General features: G+C 37.8%; 1 protein-coding gene across 2 annotated transcripts in view; it reads right to left on the bottom strand.

The window, feature by feature from the left end:
* Positions 1-21,400, bottom strand: part of COL9A1 (collagen type IX alpha 1 chain) — a 60,834-nt gene extending 39,434 nt beyond the window's left edge. Inside the window, exons 1-11 of one of the 2 annotated variants that reach the window (XM_015859124.2) lie at positions 21,200-21,400; positions 20,799-20,872; positions 19,336-19,413; positions 19,050-19,182; positions 11,814-12,210; positions 4,470-4,547; positions 3,785-3,805; positions 2,813-2,887; positions 2,284-2,319; positions 2,113-2,175; positions 14-67 (exon numbers count right to left, since the gene is read on the bottom strand). In XM_015859124.2, the coding sequence (XP_015714610.2) occupies positions 14-67; positions 2,113-2,175; positions 2,284-2,319; positions 2,813-2,887; positions 3,785-3,805; positions 4,470-4,547; positions 11,814-12,210; positions 19,050-19,182; positions 19,336-19,413; positions 20,799-20,872; positions 21,200-21,213 (1,023 nt within the window). In that variant the 5' untranslated portion in view covers positions 21,214-21,400. Of the gene's footprint in view, positions 1-13; positions 68-2,112; positions 2,176-2,283; positions 2,320-2,812; positions 2,888-3,784; positions 3,806-3,847; positions 4,035-4,469; positions 4,548-11,813; positions 12,211-19,049; positions 19,183-19,335; positions 19,414-20,798; positions 20,873-21,199 lie in introns of those variants that run through there. The other variant, XM_015859125.3, reaches the window with a different exon arrangement.
* Positions 21,401-21,523: the final 123 nt, after the last annotated feature.

Raw genomic sequence — 21,523 nt, 5'->3', positions numbered from 1 at the left:
ATATTGTTCTTACCTTCTGTCCTTTTGGTCCTGTGGCACCTGGTGATCCATCAGGGCCTGTTAACCCCTTTGGGAGTAATGTATAATATGTACAGGTTACATATACTTTTCTTAATCACAGAAAAAAATAAATCTAAACAATAGAATAATTAAGCTATTAGATGAGTTGAGTAACTCCAGTAGCCTTATCATCAAAATGCCAATTTACGTGTACAGATGGAGTTGAAATACAATTCCAATCTACTTCTAAACACTGCTTAAGTTTAAAGCACAAGCTTCTGGAGACAAATAATCAGTGCTTGTGATAAATGTCCTTCAAAAATTATTCTGTTAAACTATAATTAAACTTCACATATGGAATTAAAATGACCATATTTTGTCCCGATAGGAGACTGATGAGTTTTGTTTGTAGCTTAAGTTAAAAACAACCATCTGTGTTTTCCATTTCAACTGAATTGTTCATAACTACAAACTGAAAGAAGCATCAAGACTCGCAAACCAGTAAGTTGGTATCTGAAATAACAGAAGGAAGACCAGCTTTACAGAGGCCTTTTTTCCACTCTTTCTACACATGTGCACTTCAAAAGGAATTAAAATAAATTGTCAGTGTCTCCTTGAGAAGAATGTATTACTGAAGCCAATCAACATAATTATGCGGATTCTATATACATTCACTAATCATTTCTGTTGAATTGTAAATTCAACAAAGTAATTTCTGAGGAAGAAAGCAGCAGCAGTTCAATACTAGTACCAGAGATCACACTAGGGAAGTTTTTCCCCTTCCTTTTTGTCAGCAATGGCTGAAGGATTGATTCTAAAGATCACATTAGTTCACATCATCAGTCATAGTTCCCTCTTATTTGGTTATTAAGGAAATGTCACTTCCCAACTTCCTGATAGCCACCTCCAGCACTCAGGAATTCACAATCTTCCACCTCTTGGAAAAGAGGATACGGACACTAAATGAACTAGAACATGCTTATATTGATCACTCTAAACAAAAAAGGAAACAAACAAACAGACCAACAAAGCAATCAAGCTGGATTTGAGTTTAATCATCGAACCATACTTGTTTACCTGGCTAAAATTAAAAAGCCATAATGATACTATAACTGCAAACTCATGTGGGGTTCCTTTGTTTACTTTCATTTCCAAAATTTTAATCAGCTTAGGCAGTGTAGGAATTTCCAGAGCACCATAAGAACAGCCTTGCTTTTATGTTTGTCCAATCATTTCCTCTTTTGGTTCACCTCCAACAAGTCAGTGTTCACCCAGAGGGATGTATTCCCTGTTAATTTTCCTTCTAAAGCTTACACGATCATTACAGGCAATTACTGTACAGTATCTTAACACAGTCTATTAAACCTGACACTGAAACAGTTTGTAAAAGAAAAGCAAGTATTTAAGAAGTCAGAACCGCCTCACCAGTTAAAAAGGGAAGAAGGAATTACACATCTAAAACCCCAATTAAAAGTTGAATGCTCAGTGGGAGTACAGTAAGGTCTTTTTTTTTTTTTCTCTTTTTTTCTTTTTTCTTTTTTCTTTTTTTACTGGAAATGGAGAAGGATGACCATTTCAGAATATACCATCTTAGTATCAGATTCACTCACCAATAAACATGAGTGTACAGGCAAGTGTGAATGAGAACAGCTGACTTTTGAGATTTAAAAGTTCTGTTTCACCTGACTGTGTTATCATGAACCCTGGCAAGGAAAAGAAAATCATGCCCAGAACCAGAACCCCCCAGAACGTTCCCTTCGGGTGCCCGGACGGCTAGAGGCAGCTTAAGCTCCCCCTGCCGGTCGGCTGCGTCGGGAGCCGGCTCGCTTCAGCTCCCAGGTCGTCCCTGGTCGGGGTCCTCTCCTTAGCAGGGTAGCAGCACCCAATGGTGCTCCTCTGTTTCACTCCAGCAGAGAGGACACAGAGCTGTGTTCCTTCCAGAGAGCAAGTTTTAGCTTGGAGCAAAGTGCCTCTCCCAGACTCGTGCTGCTGGCACTCAGCTGGCAGCTGTGAGGAAGCCAGAGACCTCAGGAGAAGGTCATGTTTTTACAGAAATAGACTAAAACCAAGCACTTTCTCTTAAAGAAATTCCATAAAGTCAAGCATACTCACATCAGCTCCTGGCTCTCCAGGCAGGCCCGGGGATCCCGCTTTACCATCATCCCCATCTGGACCCTTTGGGATTTAAATGCAGAGGTAAGCATATAGCAGAGGGGGAAGTAGAAACAAAACCTTGTACCTCTCGTCTTAAGGGGCAAACACAGAGTAGCTGAAAGCACTTACCGGTGGACCTGGGGGGCCATTAGGTCCTCTCTCTCCCTAACAAGGGACAAAAGGAAAAGTATTAGACTTTTTTTAGAGACTTTTTTTTTTTTTTTTTTTTTTTAGGAAATAAAACTTACAGGAATTCTGTTATAGTCTAACAGAAATAATCACAGAAAGTTCTGCCAGGAAATGGGGGAAAATAAATAGTGGCTGCTATCAGAAATAACTCCACAACTTCTTAGCGTGCTTTAGAAAAGTGATGCTACGTAATTCCTTTTGCAATTTGAATTATAAAATCCTTACACTATTTAAGGCAATTAATCACAACATATGACCATGATTATATTATATTAAAAAAAATCCTATAATATCCTATAATATCAGAGATAATCAGAAAAACTACACCCCAAGCCTGCTACAGAACATAATATCCACCACTTCCTGGGTGGATCTCCTGCCAGTTCCCTTCAGAATCGAATGCAGAGGACAGTGCAGGTATAACTTGAGGCATCACCTATTCCCTAGGCAGGGCTTAGGAAATACTTACATCGATTCCATCAATGCCAGGAACTCCTGGTGGCCCTGGTGGACCTGGGGGGCCTGGTGGACCAGGGAGACCTCTCTGACAAGGAGTAAAAAAAGAAGAAAAAATGATTGTGGCAAATCTTTAAAAGCCAATCAGTGAGTGAGGGCTTCTTTGGGTTAGTCAGGGCGTCATAGCAGCTCTGGTGGTCTGTGTTCTCCCCATACCCATGTCAGTACCAGCAGGTCCTATGCTTTTGCTTTTGCGGTGATACCAGCATACTCCTCTCACAGTCAGCACAGGGATGAGGTGTTAAACCCTTTCCTTAGTCTGGATGCCCTTCTTCCCCCATGGTGCTGGCCCAGTGGACTTAACTCCCTGCCCCAGCCATGTACTAATATTAGAGCGGCAAAAATAAAGACAGTGATCTTTGCAAACCAAGCACTGAGCTATTCTAATTCCTCAGCCAGCATAAAGCAGACAGTGTTCCCAAGAGTTTGTGCTAAGGAAGGAAGCTTAAAACTAACCCTTTCCCTACTTCAGTGGCGGGTTCAGAGGCTGCCCTGTTTCCACAGGATTACATTAGCATCTACAGAGAAACTTTCTCCAAGTGCCAGGCTCCCAGGGGAGAGGTGGGAGGCGCGGCATGTGGAAACTGAGAGAAAGGCTTTTACAGGTCTCCGTCCTATAATGAGGGTCTCTGTTCTATCCACAGCCAACTCTGGCTGTCCCCACAAAGGCACTCTGTTGAGACGGAGGCCAGCCCAGGGTCTGCTGGGGCCCTGCTCCTCACAGAGCTGCTGCTCTGACTGCCTTGCCTACCCACACCAGACTTTCCAGCAGTAATCTATCCAGTCATATTTGTAGATGGAGGAGAAAAGGGTCAAAAACCCTCCAGTGGGTCAGTTCCAGGGCATGACAGAAAGCCACCTTCTTCCCCTCTTCATCCAGACCCTTTCCCTTAGCACACAGCACCATCCCTTCCCTCACACTTACCTCAATCACTGTCTGGCTTATCTGTAAGGGAGAAAAACAGGGATAAAGTCAGAATAAACTTACTTGAGCAAGGCAGAGGCAAAAAATCTGCAAGAAGAGCCCGAGAAGCAGAGGACCCAATGCAGCCCAGGCCATGGTGGGAACAGATTTTGCAGCCACCTAGGTGCTACAATACACAGAAACCCAAAAATGTGCCTTGCAGCCAAAAGGCAAACTGGGCTGCAAGGCACCCCTCACAGCTCCTTATTAACTGCCTGGGAGAGGGTCGTGGGATTGGAGGAGAGCTGAAGGCTGGGAGGAAGAGGATTGAATGACAGCAGTTCCTTTAACCCTTTGCCCTGCTCAATGTTGATTTGGGCACCCTCCCTCACCTCCCACTGAGGGTTTCCCTCCCTCAGGTTGCTCAGGAGTCTGCAAGGAGACAGCAGTCTCTCTTCACTGTCAGGGATAGCTTTCAAAAGCCTCTGACCCTAGCACTGGATGAGAAGGAAAAGATAGGAAGGCATGGAAGAGTTAAAGTGAGGCTGCTACTCCAGGGGGCTGGGTTGCTAAAGGCACCAAATTTCAGTCAGGTATGGTGAAATAGACTTCTGTGGACATAAAGGGGAGGAAATGAAGCTCCTGTGAACTTGATAGATTCAGTGGCATCCTGGTTCAGCACTGTCAGGCTGGGAATGCTGCTCACCCGGGCTGGGAGCTCACCACAGCCTTCTCTCTGGGGCCGCAGGGGATCGCAGTGAATCAGCATCCACTGGACTTCAAACTGGTAGGGAAGACAAAACAACATTAATTCAGTAGGGTCTCACACTTGACAAAGTTTTAATAAGGTGAACGCTGATCAGCTAACAGAATATTGTGAAAGGTAGGCATTTAACACTGTACAGTGATAAGGGTATGGGGGTGCTGCTGTTCAGCACAAGCCACAGGAGGGGACTGGCTCAACCTCTAGAGTTTCCTCTAGAGCAGATCACCACTCTGAATGCCTTCAGATACAAAGTTTGGAGGCATTTTAAAGAGGGAGCATAAACCTGCTGAGAGATTTAAAGAGAAGGTGAGATTCATCATTCATTTTTATAGATGATAAGTAAACAGGCAGTTGTCTCCTATTATGTTATGCTGACATTTTTATTGAAGGACACACAGTCCCAAAAAGATTTCTTCTGACTAAACAGTTGTGTCCATGAGGATTGATAGGTCCAAGAGCAGAAACAGATGGTCTAAGAATAAGGACTTCAAACAGGTAGATCATATGTACACTAGCAAAACCCTGCAATTGAGTAATACACACCTATGAAATTCCACATATTCCTTGAATTTTTATTTGGCACTGAAAAATGACATCAGCAACCTCTTCTTAGAAAGTGACACTGAGTCTTTCTTGATTTGCTTATGTAGATTAAATACTACATAGCCTCTGCTAAAAGATATTCAGTAGCTCAAACACACATCTCCAGAGGCATATCCACTGATATGTAATGCCTCAAGTGGAATTTAAGTACCAAAAGTATAATACAATACTAATTGTTGTGCATGGTTACTGCGTTCAAGGTTTAATGCCTCCTGTCTGATATAGTACCAGCTTGGCTTATGACCCACAAATGAGTGGTTTGTGCAGTGAGTACTCAACTTAATGATGAAATTCACAGCCTCTTTTTGCTTTCATTTCATTATGAATGGCTGACAAATTGAGGAAGAAGGATTATTTTTCACCTTGTAACAACAGAGTTCTGTGTGGTAAAGACTGATTTGTTTTTCTGGGAAACTGAAAACAGAAACATGAGCATCCAAGGGTGTTCACTTCTTATTTCTTTGCTCCTCTAAATCTTCCTTATCCTATAGAACTGAAGTAGCTTCCCATCATCCCTCCCACGATATATCAGTGCTTTCTTCTGGCTACCTCCTGTGCTCCTGATAGGATATTTCATCGCTCTTTTCTGTCCCAGTCCATTGCTGATGGAGAAAGAACTGCCACTCTGAGATTTCCTCTCCTGATACCTTCCCTATATGGATTTAATTGCATGCTAACTGCTTTGGCTTAAAAAATATTTAGAGTCTAAAGTTCTTTAAGATTTCTGTGAAACACGCACATATCCACAAGTTGCTTTTTTGTTCTTCCTTTCACCTTCTCCACTTCAGTTCTGCCACTCCTGAAATCCTTGCTATCACATCTCTGCTCTTCTGTTTACTGCAGTCATTGCACCTCCGGAGTGCCGTGAAAAGAACAAAGGAGGCGGAATTGTAGTTTCTTTTACTTGTTGTGTTATCTGACACCATTATCTGAGTCCATTCTTTATCTTCTTTATTCAGTTCTCATTTGAAAACCTTTCCCAGTCCTTCATAATAGACAACTGAATGACAGCATTCAATGAAAGTATTGAGTGTATACTACAATTTAATAGCTGGCGATATAGTAATAAATATAAGAGTGTATACTACAATTTAATAGCTGGTGATATAGTAATAAATGTAAGAGAGTATCTGGAATCTGAAGATTCACCAAAAAAAAAAAAAAGCATAAAATGGGAACAAATGATCCCTAGATAATGTATTTCATAACATACTATTCAGTTTTGAGTTCTGGCTCTGCATTATTCTCCCTGAATCTCACTTGCAGAGGCTGAGGTTTGTAACTGGCTCTTAATGAATTCTTAAGCTGGGCTTAATCTATTTCTGTTTTAAATAAGAATCTATTCCTGATGTAAAAGGATAGACATGGTACAAAGGGACAATTTTGTCTTTTACTGTTTGTCTGTTTAATGTTAAAATGAAGTTGAATAACATTTAATAGTACTAAAACTAAAGGGTAATCCATTCAGTAGCTTGATACAAACTAGAATTAATGTTGCCTATAAACACTCCCACTGTATCTGACCAGGACCAGTGTGACTCTACTCTTCTTCCCTCAGAATACCTGTTTCATTCACCAGACCAGTTTGCGTACTATAGAAACTGGAGTTTGGGACTGAATAAAAGAAAAAGTTGGTAGAAAAAAAGAAAGGGTTGCTCTGTGGTAAAGGCAGAAAGATACCACTGAATGGGTGGATTGTACTCCTGCTTTTGTCTCGTAATTCTTATGGAGTACTGAGAAAATAGCTAGTTTAGATGGCATTCTGCATCACAATATGAAAGACTGGTTGCTTGAACTGAAGTACCTTGGTACAGGTTATGCAGAAAGTCTGACCAATAACAAATGTTATTGAAATCAGTAGTCTTGAGCAGTATTTTCAGTTTGCAAAGAGTTATGATATCTGCAAACAGTGTGAAAAATGACTTTAAACCATACCACCAGTATCCCATATCTGCATCAACACATTGTTTTGCCTTTTTTCATATGTAGATAATATTTACTTCTTTCTATGTGTTTGTGGTGGTGCTGTTGTCTGCTGGTATTTGGTTGTTGTTTCTTTGGGGGTTTTTTTGCTTCTGCATTAAGGTGAGAAAGATGTGAGATGAGAAAATGCTGATTACTGGGTTGGGCTATACTTCCAGTGCAAGACTCTCCAAGTGCCAACAAACCCATCTAAAGAGAATACTGCTAGCAAATGTGTATTATACGTTTTTTAAGTTGCAACCAAGTTTTTCAACTTTGAACAAAGTCAATATTAAAAGAGAAAATTTATAATGAGGTTATGAAACGAGATTACTTGCTGCAGCCAGGAAATCCCTTTAGTGCCTTGTGTTATCTTCTAACATTCTGGAATGGCTAAAGAGAAAACTGATCATTTTGTTTTGACCAAGAAGGAGTTTGAATGGTGAGCATTACGTAAGACCTGATACTCTCATAAGATTAAAAAGCAAACAAAAATAAGTCTGAACAAGAGAGGGAGGCGTCCCATGCAGGAAAAAAAAAATACCTAGCACTGTTTACAAATCACTATACCATAAGGTGAATGTGAAAGGAGTTGAAATATTTTAAACATGCAGTAGTTTGTGGGTTGCTCTGAAAGTAGTGCCTCCTATTTATTTCCACGGAAACTACAACAGATGCAAAGAGCACAAACCTACAGAAAAATATCTTTCTGCATAGTCACCACTGTTAGCTATGCATTTTCACAAGCAGTAAACAAGAGCCTGAATGCTGCAGTCATAAAAATCTGCACAGCCTTCTGGGATGTGGTTTGTTTTTCATGTCACTGAGATTACTGCTAAAATGCATCACCCTCCATCTCTCTGTTGTAATATCTACTGTTTGATCTCCATAAATGTCCATCAGGCATCAGTGAATGTCAATGGGTGCCATTTTTTTTTTTAACCCATGGAGAAATTCAGTGACACACCTTTCCTTCATACACACTTCCATGTCAGAGGCCATGTTGGCACACTGCCCCTCCGGCTGCCATCTGTCACACAGCAACAACGTGGGATGGAATATTGGTGGGAAGGTTCAACCTCTACTGTCGTACCACCAACATCCACATCTGATGTCACACGCCAACACAGTAACATAGAAGGTATTACTTTCAGAGCAGCCATCATAGTTTAATGTGTCTTTGACAGTTACTTGGTCAGACAACTTTTTTTTTTGTTTTAATCAGATTGCTTTGTAATTAATTTGCTTTGGGCTTTTGTTATTGCTTTAAGGTTCTGTAAAATAAAAAGTGAAGAGAAGCCTCTTTGACTTTTTTTATAAGTTAGAAATAAAACCATTTCATTGGAAAAATAGTAAAAGTCTGGGACTGACCTCATGATCATTCAGGGGAGATGAGAGAAAGGCAAATATGTCCTGGCCTCACTATCAGGGTACCTTTTCCCTTGCCAGTATTTCACTATGAGTATATTGAGTTGATTAAAAGAATGCCACCATTTTGAAGATTTAACATGTAGATGATCTATCAAATCATTGCAAAGTGTCATTAAGGATGAAATGCAGGTACAAAGATCTTAGAAATTAACCTCAGATAAATCAAGGGTAATCATAAAACAAAAGTATTAAAATTTATTCCTTTAAGACCTGTAGATGTGTAAGATCTGTAGGTCAATAATTTTGATATTCATTTTCCAGAATTCCTACATCATTTAATTTTATTTTTAATTGCATAGAACAGGTATAATTGAATTAGTTGTGTTTGGCTGTTTACTGTTTCACCCTCTTAAGTTTTATGGAAATTACCATATCTGCCCACTGTTTTGCGTATCTCGGTAGTGGATAAATGCAATTCAGTTGTCTTAGTAGTGCTTTTGATTAGGTATATGGAGGATTAGTAAAATCTAAATAAGATTAATAAATAATCTTTAAATATACAGAGTAGCATAAGTCCATAGTTAAGCATTTAACAGTACTGTAGGCTTTAAGAAAAAGTGACATTTCTCTGGGGCTTATCAGAGCATGTCTGCAGCTACCTTTTGGACAAGCTGGCTCCCTGTGCCCTGCTGGGTAATTGGTGCCTCAGGGATGATTCAAGGAAAGACAGCCTTTCAGGGGAATTATAATTCAGCTGATCAGTTTTCAGGTGGGAGCTCCTCTACTACTTTTCATCAATGATATCTACGTTTGTTCTAAGGGAATTCTATCATTTACTATCTGTACATTTGCTTTCAAGTGATAAGAAATAATCTACATATATTTAAAACGTATCATTTTCTTCTGTGCGATTTATCAGTGTAAAGAAAAGTTGCAAGTCACGTCACTGCATTAGTCTAGTTAAAAACATTAAATGTCAAATAATGACCAAGAATCACTTCTAATGAAGCGTTTAGCGTCAGTTATGAGAAACTGAGCCTCAAAAATCAAGGAAACTAAGGTAATTCTATCATTTTACTACAGTTAATATTTGAGCAATTTGAAATTAATGCCCTTACCTTTTCATAACAGGCATGGAATTGAGGAAGTAGGTTCTTCTTTGGTTTTGAAATGATTATAAATCTCGTATTTATTACTTAAAGCTTATAGTGGATCATTTGAGTTACTTTTAGATTAAAGACAATAAAAAAGAAATACTGTGTGTTTTTTTATCTAAAAAAGATAAAACGTAGCTGTAAACCTGTATAAAAGTTTGCCCCCTATAAAACATTCCAGAAATCTTGGAAGAAATCCTTTTAAAGGCTCAAAAAGAAGACATTTTTTCTAATGGGACTCTATATAATACCTCCAAAGCAATCATAGTAACAACAGGCAATAAAGAATATCTTTTAAAATGACATGTTATTTGCACTCATAAGAAACTGATATATTCTGCAAGATAAAGAGAGCACTCACAGAATAGTGAGGGGAAAAAATAAACAAGAAGAGGAAACAGTTTATGTCCTTTAAAAATTATACTATTGGAAGTAATATACTTTAACAATGCTTGGAAATAAATCAGAAGTCATGTCTGGGATATATTAAATAACCAAGACTGATGAGATTTTTAAGCTGAGTATAGTCAAGCAAGTAAAAGGATAAGTCTCAAATATACCCCACCACAGCTTTATTTACTCAATTTAAAGAGAAAACAAATACACAAGTTAAACCACAAACTTGCGCTATCTAGAAAGCCATTTTAAAATCCCTATTCCATCTGCTTGTACGTTGTCTTTATCATAATGCCAAAGTATATTGTCTTCCTTAATCTATGGCTTTATAATATCACGCTGGACCACCACAACTGTCAGTTTTGACTTCATATTACAGGCCATGCAATTCTATCTAGGGTGCCCTATGTAAAGCCTACAGTTCTGTCTGAATTAAAATACATTTTTGGTGTCTAGATTTGGTTTAAGAACTTAATGAGGTTCTTATGTGCTTACTTCCTCAACAGTTTGTTCCAGTGCTTCATTATGCTTTTTGTCAAAAACTGCAATGTATTCCTCAGTTTTAAGACCTACTGTACTCAAAATATTTTAGTTTTTTTTTTTAATCAAAAAATACATTGACCATGAATCCTTCCACAAACATTTCAAAGATGTAAAGAAATATTTTGCACAATAAATGATGAATTGTAAAAGTGACTGAATTTCATCTTGACCTTTCATCCTTGAAGCAGGGTGTCCCATACCTAACATTCCACAATGCACCACATAGCTTCACACTAATGCTTAATGATGTAAGTGCTTAAACATATATGAGGCAGAATTTAATGCAAGACACTCTTTCCCCACAAAGTATCTGACATGTCCAGCCTACTCACTGTTCTTTTTTTGAATAAAATAGTTTGAGTTAGAAGGGAATCTTAAAAATCACGTAGGCCAAGTCCACGACAATGGACATCTTCTATAAGATCAGGTTGCTCGAAGCCCTGTCCAATATGATTTTGAACATTTGCACTGGCAAGGCATCCATAAATTGGGAAACCTATTCCAGCATGTCACCATTGTCATCATGAAAAATGACTTCCTTATACCCAATTTCTATCCTTTTTCTATCTGAAACCATTGCCCATTCTCCTGTCTCTGTCGTGACAGGCCCTAATGAAAAGTCTCTCCTCACTATATCACCATGAAGAGGATATTTTAAGCATTAAATTAATGAACAGGATATAAAATAACCATTTAACTGCATGTTCTTGTCACACAGAATAACAGAACACACTGTAGTGAGTTTTGATCAATCTCATGTAGGAGATATTCCCTTCATAGTAACTACATGAAATACTTATTCTGAGACAGGACTAATCATCTCTAGCTTATAATTTGTGCGCATATATCAGTGATAGATCCCAGTTCCTGTTCAGTTAATGCTTTCGTGTCTTTGATGTGAGGTACAGTCCACATGTTCATGTTCTGAGCCTTCCTTCTAGATTAAGCTCCATATATGATACAAACAAGGGAACGCAGAGATGATATATCCAGACAGAATAGGATCCAATGACAGATGCGTGGTTGTCTAAGAAAGTTCACTAATGAAACTCAGACATAGCCTGAGTCATCCCTTACCTGCCACTATTTATATACATGCACACAAAATTTGAAATTAAGAATTAGTACTTACCTGCCAATGGGGTTATTTTCTTCCATCTGTGTTTTAAGGAAGTATTTGTAGATGTGTTCCATGGAAAAATTAAGTGCAAAACATTTTATTATTTTTTTAATAATATAAGATTTTGAAACTTACCGGAACTGAAATTTGAGGATTATTTTTGAGTCTTCCAAGCACAGCGAAGCCATCAACACTGATTTTCCCCTTTGGTTTTATGTTTAGGGATTCTACTTTTATACAGTCAATAAAAAGTGTAACACTGGTTGCTTCCACACTTATCATAAGCTTGTGCCATTGGGAATCAAACAAGAAAGGCAAATGTAAAAATGATGCAGTCTGGAGACTTCCATCCACTCCTTTATAAGAAAACTCAACACTTTTCATTGGACCATTGAGATTCACTCCAACTTGTTCTTTTCCTGAAGAATCCTGAATCTGCCAAATAGTCCAGTATTTCTGAAGTGTGGCTCCAGTCATCCGAAAAGTAGTAAGAAAGGAATATTCATCAGGCAATCCATTGGAATATATTGCGCTGTGTAAGATCAAAATACAGTGAATTTGTTGTGTGTTTGTTCTGTTAAACTCTGCACAGAATCAGTTCCTCAGTAGAACCATACTGCAGGTATTCTTTTATCTGTGCTTTTCTACCTTATGAGTCTCAAGAAGACACGTCCTTTAAAAACATTAGCATTACAGGAACTAGTTCACAAGTACGGGTTCTTCTTCCTCTATTGTAAAATGTTTATGATAACGCTTTCTATAAATAATGAATCAAGCAACAGCAGACTAGCATTTTACCTTCAGAAAGTATATCCTATGATTATTATGCTTTTATTACTCTTACAAAATCAGTCAACTTAGTGTGATTTTCACTGGGTAAATAGTGCAGAGCTTCTTTAATTGTGAAGGCATAAGAATGTCTTTTGCAAAGGCATTTTCTTGTTCACCTTGACAATAGTCATTTTGTTAATGGATTATCTGTCAGATACCATTCAACAAAACATCTATTGATAGTCATATGGATATTAAGAACCTACACTAACAAGACTACAAGTAGCAAGAAAAAGATTTTCCTCATATAAAATATTTCATTGTTTTGCCACAGTTATAACATCCAAGATTTGAAAACACAAACACAGCTGTATTAATGTCTAAAATAACTATATCATTTTTAGCTCAAATGTACTAGTGGATCCTGTGCAATATTTTAAAAATAAGTCATTTCGGTTTTTATGTGTGGTGAAATTGTTGCATCCTTACTGAGTTGGTGTTGATACATAATCTACCATCTCTCCACACTTAAGAAAGTCACATGAAAAAGGCTGTATTTGACTAAATTTCATAGGGATGGAGACATGCAAAGCTTTTTGTTACCAGCATTCATTAAAATAACTTCTCAGCTAAGCAGGCATTTTGAATAAAGATTATTTCTGAGTGGCAGATCAATCCTATCTCAGCAAGAATATAGCCATTTGTGAATCTCTACGGCTAACTAAGGCAAAAAAAAAAAAAAAAAAAAGAAAGAAAAAAAATAAAGAAAGAAAGAAATGAAGGAAAGAAAAAAAGAGTAAATCGGTTCTTATTCTTGTATCCTGGATGACTACCGACACAGTAAGGGAGCACTTCAAATCTCCGTTGTCTGAAGTGCGACGGTGCCCAAAGCTGTAGTGCCATCCTCTTCCAGCAGGCGACGGTACAGCCCTACCAAGATTTCGGTAATGACCAGAGAAGCCTGGCAGCAGTAGCAGTAACTTCATTTTAAGAATAATCTACCCGAACTGCAAGCATTTCTGCTCTTTCCACTTGAGCCTGAAGTTTGTTACGTACTTCAGCTGCAGGCAAAGCTGTTGTATGAGGAATGGGAATGTTTTGATGGAAGATTATCTCCTTACACATAGAGATACTCAAAGGTGGGAAAGGGGGCTTCTTGCTATTAACTTTGAATTGTCTTTGATTTGCTATGACTTGTTTCCTTGTTGACTGCAAATGCAATAATCTGTCCCATCTGGCTTTGTTCAATACCATTTTATCTAACTTGTATTCTCTCATTATTTTGCTGGATGAATGCGTGGACTTTTTACCTTTCCTCTTTTTCTGAGCACTTTATAGTGCTTATTGCTACCCACTGTCCTTCCATTTGTTGGGCTTCTAGCTTACACATCATACTTGCATATTCTTCCCTGTCTTGAAATACACTCCTTGTTTTTCTTCTGACGCACACTAAACACTTGCTAAGCTCCTGATTCATTCAGCACATCTTTCACGGACCTCTGTGTCCTTCTTTATAATATCTCTTAAGCAAGTGTTTCAGTCATCTCTTCTGCTAAAACCTTAGCTCTTCATTTTCTGAATCCCCCTCTTTGTCCTTGCACAACAGATGTTTCTGCTGCTATCCTGTCAAAGGTGTTATTTTTAAGTAATTTTTAACCATGTGACTTTTCACTATCAAGTTTAGTGATTCTAGGGGATCTGATTCACTGAGCTCTACAGCTAAAGAAAGCATTACTAATCCCAGGTCTTCTGAGAAGAAGCTTTCATTCTTTCTCTGCACTGATAAGTTCTACTGTCCCGGAAATACTGGTTAAAATAGCATGTTCTCAGCCCACCATAACTTCACTAGCAAAAAAATAAATAAAATAAATACAAATTAAATTAAATTAAAAACTTTGTAAGTAAACACAGTTACTTTTTTTTTTTTTTTTTTTTTTTTTTTTTTTAACTAGAAGGTAGTTTATGCCAGATTGGGAAAAAAAAATAATAATAATTCTGTGCATCATATTTAGCTGTAGAATTAGTGCTTTACAAGCCATCACATGGGTCCTTCTTTCTCCAAAGTTAAACTAGAAAAGAAATATATTTTTCAGGTAATATACAAGGAAGAGAAAATGCGTAAGATCTTGTGACATTGGTAAGAGAAAATTCAATTATAAGAGCTGTATATACAACAGTAAAAAAAAAATCAGTACACAAACATGAACAAATATTTACAAAAATAATATCAGCAAAACAGAAAAGCTGCTGACATTTGGCTACAGACCAAATATCAGTAATGTGACCCAGCGTAACTAAACACAGCATGACCCAGCGTCAGAAAGTTACTCTGCATGAAACTGTAACTGTGTAAGATTTATAAGTCAGCAAGTAAAGCAGACACAAATTCTTATCTTAGTTACTCCAGTTTAATGAGAACAATTCCATTGGCTTCAGTCTTATCAGTGTGCTTCAGTACAGTTTTTCTCAAAGCCTGTGATGTTTATGTAGGCAAAACATACTGGAGTCATCAGCTTAAAATGCTAAATATTTGGAAACTATGGCAAATTTATCATTACACTTAAATATAAGTTGTTGAGAAGCTATTCCTCCGTCTCACTGTAAAGTCAAGTGTTGGGTTCTGTAATCTTCACGAACAGCTGAGACTTGCATTAAAAAAAAATGAGTAAATAATTCAAACATATTTATGTACGCAGTTCCACTGATTTATGGAATAGAATCAAGGAATTTTAAACACAGAAGCAAGTAAACAAGCAAATAAAAAGTTAATATACAAAAATACTTAAAGTACACAGGTTGGATTTAATCCTGACCTATTTCCTAGCTACTTAGAATGAACAGGAATATCATGTTTCTATTCATTTTTGTATCTTACCTTTATAAGATAGAAGTCTAGACTCACTGACTCACTTCCCTTGTGTATTGAGAACTACTATTTAATGTTTTAAGTGTGAAATGAGTTGTATTAAGTTATATAAAATATAAGTTAACTATTATATCGTTATTTCAGAGTTTATTTCTAAGGTGGGCTCCATTTCCCAGTAAAATAACTTATTTCTTTCTAGATAAAGTTTTCAGAAACATTAACACAAACAGAAATTACTGCAGAAATCCCTCTGGCCAACTTCCTGGTCACACAGCATCAGATATACTCACAGCTGTGTTTGCACATCCTGAAGCTTCCTGGAGTCACAGGTGACCTACCAAGAACTACTCAGCAAGCAAACAAACAAACAAAAAAAAAAAGTACCAATAGAAAACCAGCAAGTATTTTGCATTTTTAGAATCAACTGTCTGAAGTCAGTCGTGTCTCCTATTAAAGTGGTCCACAGTACATGACTGTGACAAATACAAACACTGTTCAGAAGAAATCTTACATTCTTACCTTGCTTTTTGTTCTACTGAGAGGAAACTACAGGCAAAAACATGTCATGTCTAAATTCATAGGCTATGTTCTACTAAATTCAGTGTTCCTGGAATTTTTCTCTGAGACTAAGTTCACCTGGCAATAAGAAGTTTAAATCTTCTTCCAAAACACAGTGGCCACATGCAAAGAAGCCTATGGCCTGTGCTAATTTCCAAACTGTGTCCAGGAGTTGTTTAAAGAGTGCTAATTATTCTGGACCAAAATCATTCCAAGTGCTTGTATAATATTCTAACAGCATAGATGATAATGTGTGATTGCCATGCATTATTCTCTGGCATTGATTTATCTTGTCACGTGTTGACTTAGAGGCCTTATATCACCTACAGTGGGATTTCCATCTGTGAAGTCAAAGGATGAAGACTTCATCCAGTGCCATGTAGGTAGTGGATACTGTAGGTACCCTTTTCCTCTCGTAAAAATATATCATGAATGTATTCCCTGATGTTAATATATATGTTTTTAAGCTTGAAATTAAAATACAGTTAGTATCCCAAATTACAATATGACTTTTTTACTTACTATTTTGTGGACACCTACAGCAAATACATAAATTACATTGAAAACTGTGTTCCCTGTATTCAGACAAAATGGGTATGAGTCACAGCAGTGTCTCAAGATCATATTGTGCTAAGAACATTATGCAGCTTCTTCAGGTGATTTTCCACTATAGAAGCATCACAGGTCAACAGGTGACATGAGAAGCTTAAGTCAAGGCTGTTTAATCATTTTTACTCATTCTGGGATATACTTCTGGACCTTGGCAATATACTAAGCAACAATAAGACCAAGCTGAAACGTAGCACCTTTTAAGGGAAGCTTATGCAATGTCTGAGTAAATATATTGGGCCATGCCCATCTAATTAAGTTCTCCTTTCCAAATCATGGCAATGGTAACATTGGCTAGTCTGGATTAATATCATTCCTTCCTTCTTCTTGAGTGACAGACCTCACTGTCTATGACCGACGGTTAAGTCTGTACTAATAGAAGCGTTCATTGATGCAGGAAGGAGGAGAGATCCCCGCAGCGGAGCGGGCGGCCCGCCAGGCTTGCCCTGAGGGGGTTGCGGCTAAGGAGGAGTTTCAGTACCGCGGGCGCAGACAGCTCCAGGGCGAGCTATGGAAAGTATTGAGTAGGATGGAAAGTATTGAGGAAGGGTAGCGGGAGTCCGGGGTAGAGGCACTGCCCGCCTATGGCAAAACCAGAACCAAGCTGCGCCATCAAGGACTCTGAATCATGCTCGAGGTGCCCTGCATAATTCAGTAACCACTGTGATATTTCTCGGGCGTTTAATCATCTCAAATTCATACAAGAAACACGACAGCTAATGTGCCTTGTGGGGATTATGTGAAGTTTTGTTTTTTTTTTAAATTATTAGGACTGTAGTATTAGCCTCAGTTATTTACTGCCAACTTCATTCCTGAGTCAACTACCAAGGGGGATGCTGTGAAATATACTGGAACAAAACACCAAGATCAGGCTCAGAGGCAGAGAAGTAGCAAGCCAACGCATTGTATCACTGTCAGGACTCAAGCACTGACATATTCCCTGGGTGTGACAAGAGGCTCAGCTCAAGTGCAGATTACTTCAATTTGAGTCAGGGTGAAATCTGAGGTATAACATTTGCTAGTATTGTAGTTTAACCACACAGCTTTGACTGGGAGTACAAAGTCAATGTTTTGAATGTCATAAATCCATTGTATAACAGCACCATAGTAAGCCAACAAGCTCAGTGCTAGTAGTCATCTCAGCTGTCACAGAATATTAATACAGCTGGTACAGGCTTGATTAGTGATTACCTGTGTATGTCAAACATATTCCTAGAGCTACTTGCAACAATACATCACAGCTTTCTTAAAAATGAAAATCTTACAGCTTTGATATCTCAGACTTCTGAGCTAAGAAACACTAGATGAGGGTCTGAGTCTCCAGTTTTCAGTGAAATGAAGATCTTATTTACTCTCCGTGCTTGGATTCTCCTTTATGGACAAGTAATCTTGATTTGCTACTGTAAGGGAAAGTCCAACATAGTCAGCCTGTTATGCTTGAAATTAAATTAACCTAACGGCTAGGGAGGCAGAAATTGGGGAGAACTCAGCAAAAGAAACTTGTCAGTGATAGCTGCAGAAATACTTTGCACTCCAATTATTCCTAGCTGAAACAGCAGACCAATTAAGGGCCTTGCCAGTTAATTGCTAATTAAAGGCATTCTTAATTACATAAAGTGCTGGAGCAGAATCCAGTCTGACTTTGGCAAAGACTTCTCCATGCTGTAGTACTATCTATTCCTTCTCTTGCACAAAGTCTGGCTCATAAAGAACAAACACAATTTGATTCCTAAATCCCACTTTCTATTGCAATTTGTTTGTGACATGCTAAACAATGCTCATTATCCCTTGGATATTAAATGATCATAGATCAGCCAGAATGTACCTTTTTTTTTTTTTTTAAAAAAAAAAAAGGAAGAAAAGGGAAGGGAAGGGAAGGGAAGGGAAGGGAAGGGAAGGGAAGGGAAGGGAAGGGAAGGGAAGGGAAGGGAAGGGAAGGGAAGGGAAGGGAAGGGAAGGGAAGGGAAGGGAAGGGAAGGGAAGGGAAGGGAAGGGAAGGGAAGGGAAGGGAAGGGAAGGGAAGAAAAGAAAAGAAAAGAAAAGAAAAGAAAAGAAAAGAAAAGAAAAGAAAAGAAAAGAAAAGAAAAGAAAAGAAAAGAAAAGAAAAGAAAAGAAAAGAAAAGAAAAGAAAAAGCACCAACAAAACAAACAGAAAGTTTCCTAACTTCTGCAATTCCTACATGATCAAAAAGATCTCTTTGTTTCAATGTTTTGAGAATTTTTCCTTACTGTCTTCTTGTTTTCTCTGCTTTGCCTCCCTAACTAAAACTTTTGGCTTCACTCTCTAGAAGTGATTTCACTCTTTCAGGAGAACTTTGGGAACTCTGACCAATAACTTTGGTAGAGGAAAGTAGAAGTCTCTGACACTGCTGTTATGGAATCAGCTTAATATATTAAAAAAATAAAAAACAAAAAAAACCATAAGAAAATTGTAAAAAAGTTTAACTTAATTTTCCATTTCCAGAAACTGTGCAAATGAGGTCACCCAGCTGCAGAGAGGATCTCTACATTACAAAATGAATTTTTGAAATGTGTATCTTTTAAAGTCAAACAGCAAAAAGCATTACCTGGTTGGAAGCCTGAAGTCTACATTGGGTCCCAATTTATAAGCCACTTGTAAAGCAGTGGAACCCACTACTCTCTGGACAATTCCTTGAGAAGCAGCTTTTTCTATCTGGAACTGAGAAATCAGGTCAAAGCCTGCAAGAAAATAAAGATGTAAAATATTTTATATGTCTGAAATATAATTTTTTAATTTAATTGGAGCACTGAACAGTGACAGAGTTGAACATAATCTAAACATAAGAGTTTCTAAACAGCAGCTATTTCCTAAAAAAGTCATATGCTTCTTGCCTGGTAAGTCATCTTGGCCAATCCTGATTGTTGGGCAGAGATCAGTTCTCTGACGAGCACCCAGAATGACTGGCAATCCTGCAAAAGGGGATGAATTTGTCAAACATTGCTTGAGACCACCTTAAAAGTTTAAGTGAAGCAACTGTAAGAGTACTAATTAAACAGAACTATAAATATTAATAATTATATATTTATATAATATATAATATATAACATATAATATAATATATAATGTATAATATATAATGTATAACATATAGTATACAACAATAAATTTAAAGTATATACAGTAAAGTCAGATGTGAAAGAAAGTAATTGATCTAGAGATCTAGAGATCACCAAATGACAAATGAGAGCTTGATCCTACTTTTTTTTAATCCTTTAGGTGATACTCTATAATACTTCTTTTCTATCAGAGCTATGGAGGAATAGCTATACCAGCATAAGGCTTGCAGTGTAAGAAGTTTCTGGTGTGGAACTTGTGGTGGTTTAAGCAAACTTTAAAAAAAAACCATAATTGCTTAAATCAATACTCCCCCTAATCCCAAGGAAACTTAAACAAGCTTTTTGCCAACTGAAGAGAGTGTTAAGAGAAATTGCTGGCACTTTTTCCATCCTCTCTGGTATTTCAGACATTCCCACCTTCTCTTGGGCCATGTTTGATCACAGAATAGTCATTCATTAAATATAGGGTGGGGAAAGAAGGATTTACTGACTTTTTCATTGATTCGAGGAAGAAGGTAAAAGAAATTTTGTTAGAGGAAAGCAAAACTAAAAATGTAATTTGTCTGAATATTATCTGCTAGAAAATGTGCAAGGAACACAAAGATTCAAATGATTTCCTTAGTATAAGGGAGAAGGAAGGGAAAATAAATATTTATTCAAATAAGACTTCTACATAAGTCCAGCATCAGGTCAATCTGGAAAATGTCTGGATGGGGAAAAATTCAAACTCGAGGAGTATGCATTTCTAACCTACAGAGAATCTCTTGTGTGCTACAAGAGCTCAACACTGAAATAAATGTGGGTTTCCTTCTAAAAACACAGACTTAAAGAGAACATTCATGTTGACATGTTACAACTCATTCTATATTATTTGATGAGACATATGGCTGAAGGCCAGCCATTTACATTTTATGCTCAGGAAATAAAGTGAAACCAGTTTGTAGTGGCATGTAGCAGAATAATATCTAACTAGAAGCACTGAAAGATGAGATTTCTATCTATCACCTTGATGCAAATTTTAATTCTTATTTTGAAAATACATCTAATTGCATACTTAAAATAATACACCTTGTATTGTTTTTTCCCTCTTTCTATATCTATACATAGACTCATACACACATACACAGGAACAGTTCTGTCTTTCTGCGTTAGACAGCTAGACGGCATTTTAGTTTTGAAGAAGTTCAGAATAATTCTTTTGACAGTCAGAATTACAGAAAGATGAAATATCTCCTTACTTGATTGTTGCTGGATGGTAGCCGAGATGAAAGACCCCAGAAAACTACACACATATAAGAAAGCTGTAATTTTCCTGTAAACAGAAAGAGAACTCCAGTGTGAATGTAGTGAATGTACAGTTTCTGACAGATTCTGTTACTGACTTTCTCCTCAGTCATGCATACTGAGTTTATAAAATCACGAGTTAAGGATTTACCAGCAGACTTTACAAGACAATTTATGAGAACGCTTTATCTTTGTCCTTGTAACAAAACATGTCTGCAAAGCTCTTTCTGTTACCATTTCTTTCATACAGTGCAACATATACATACAAACAACAAAGAAGCCAACTGGCAAGGATAGCTTTAACTGTTCTAATCTCTTATTTACAGATTTCTCTAAATCCCACTTGTTCTCTTACCAGTTGCTTTTCATCTTCTCTGCTGGTTTTCTTCACTTCTCACGTGTGAACATTTGGTGTATATATTCACACTCTCTGGTTCCCTGACATAAGTCCTGTTAACAAGAGAGTGAATGGGTGCAGAATGCTCCTCCTGACCCACGCAGGACTCAGCAGGGAGGGAGGTGCAGGCTGCTGGGTTGGTTTTAATCTTGCAGAGGGAAGGAGGTGGGGGCTGGACAGACGTGTGTATCCTGGTGGGGTCTGAGGGAGGATCTCTGGAGCCGGCTGAATATAAAGGAGCCAAAAGAGCAAAGAAAGGGCTGCTGCTTATGCCAGCATCAG

The sequence above is a fragment of the Coturnix japonica genome, chromosome 3, assembly GCF_054131305.1.
Source record: "Coturnix japonica strain WE chromosome 3, WE-NBRP24, whole genome shotgun sequence".
Classification (NCBI taxonomy): Eukaryota; Metazoa; Chordata; class Aves; order Galliformes; family Phasianidae; genus Coturnix; species Coturnix japonica.
Note: the sequence above shows the minus strand (reverse complement) of the source record. Positions and strands in the feature narration are given on the sequence as shown.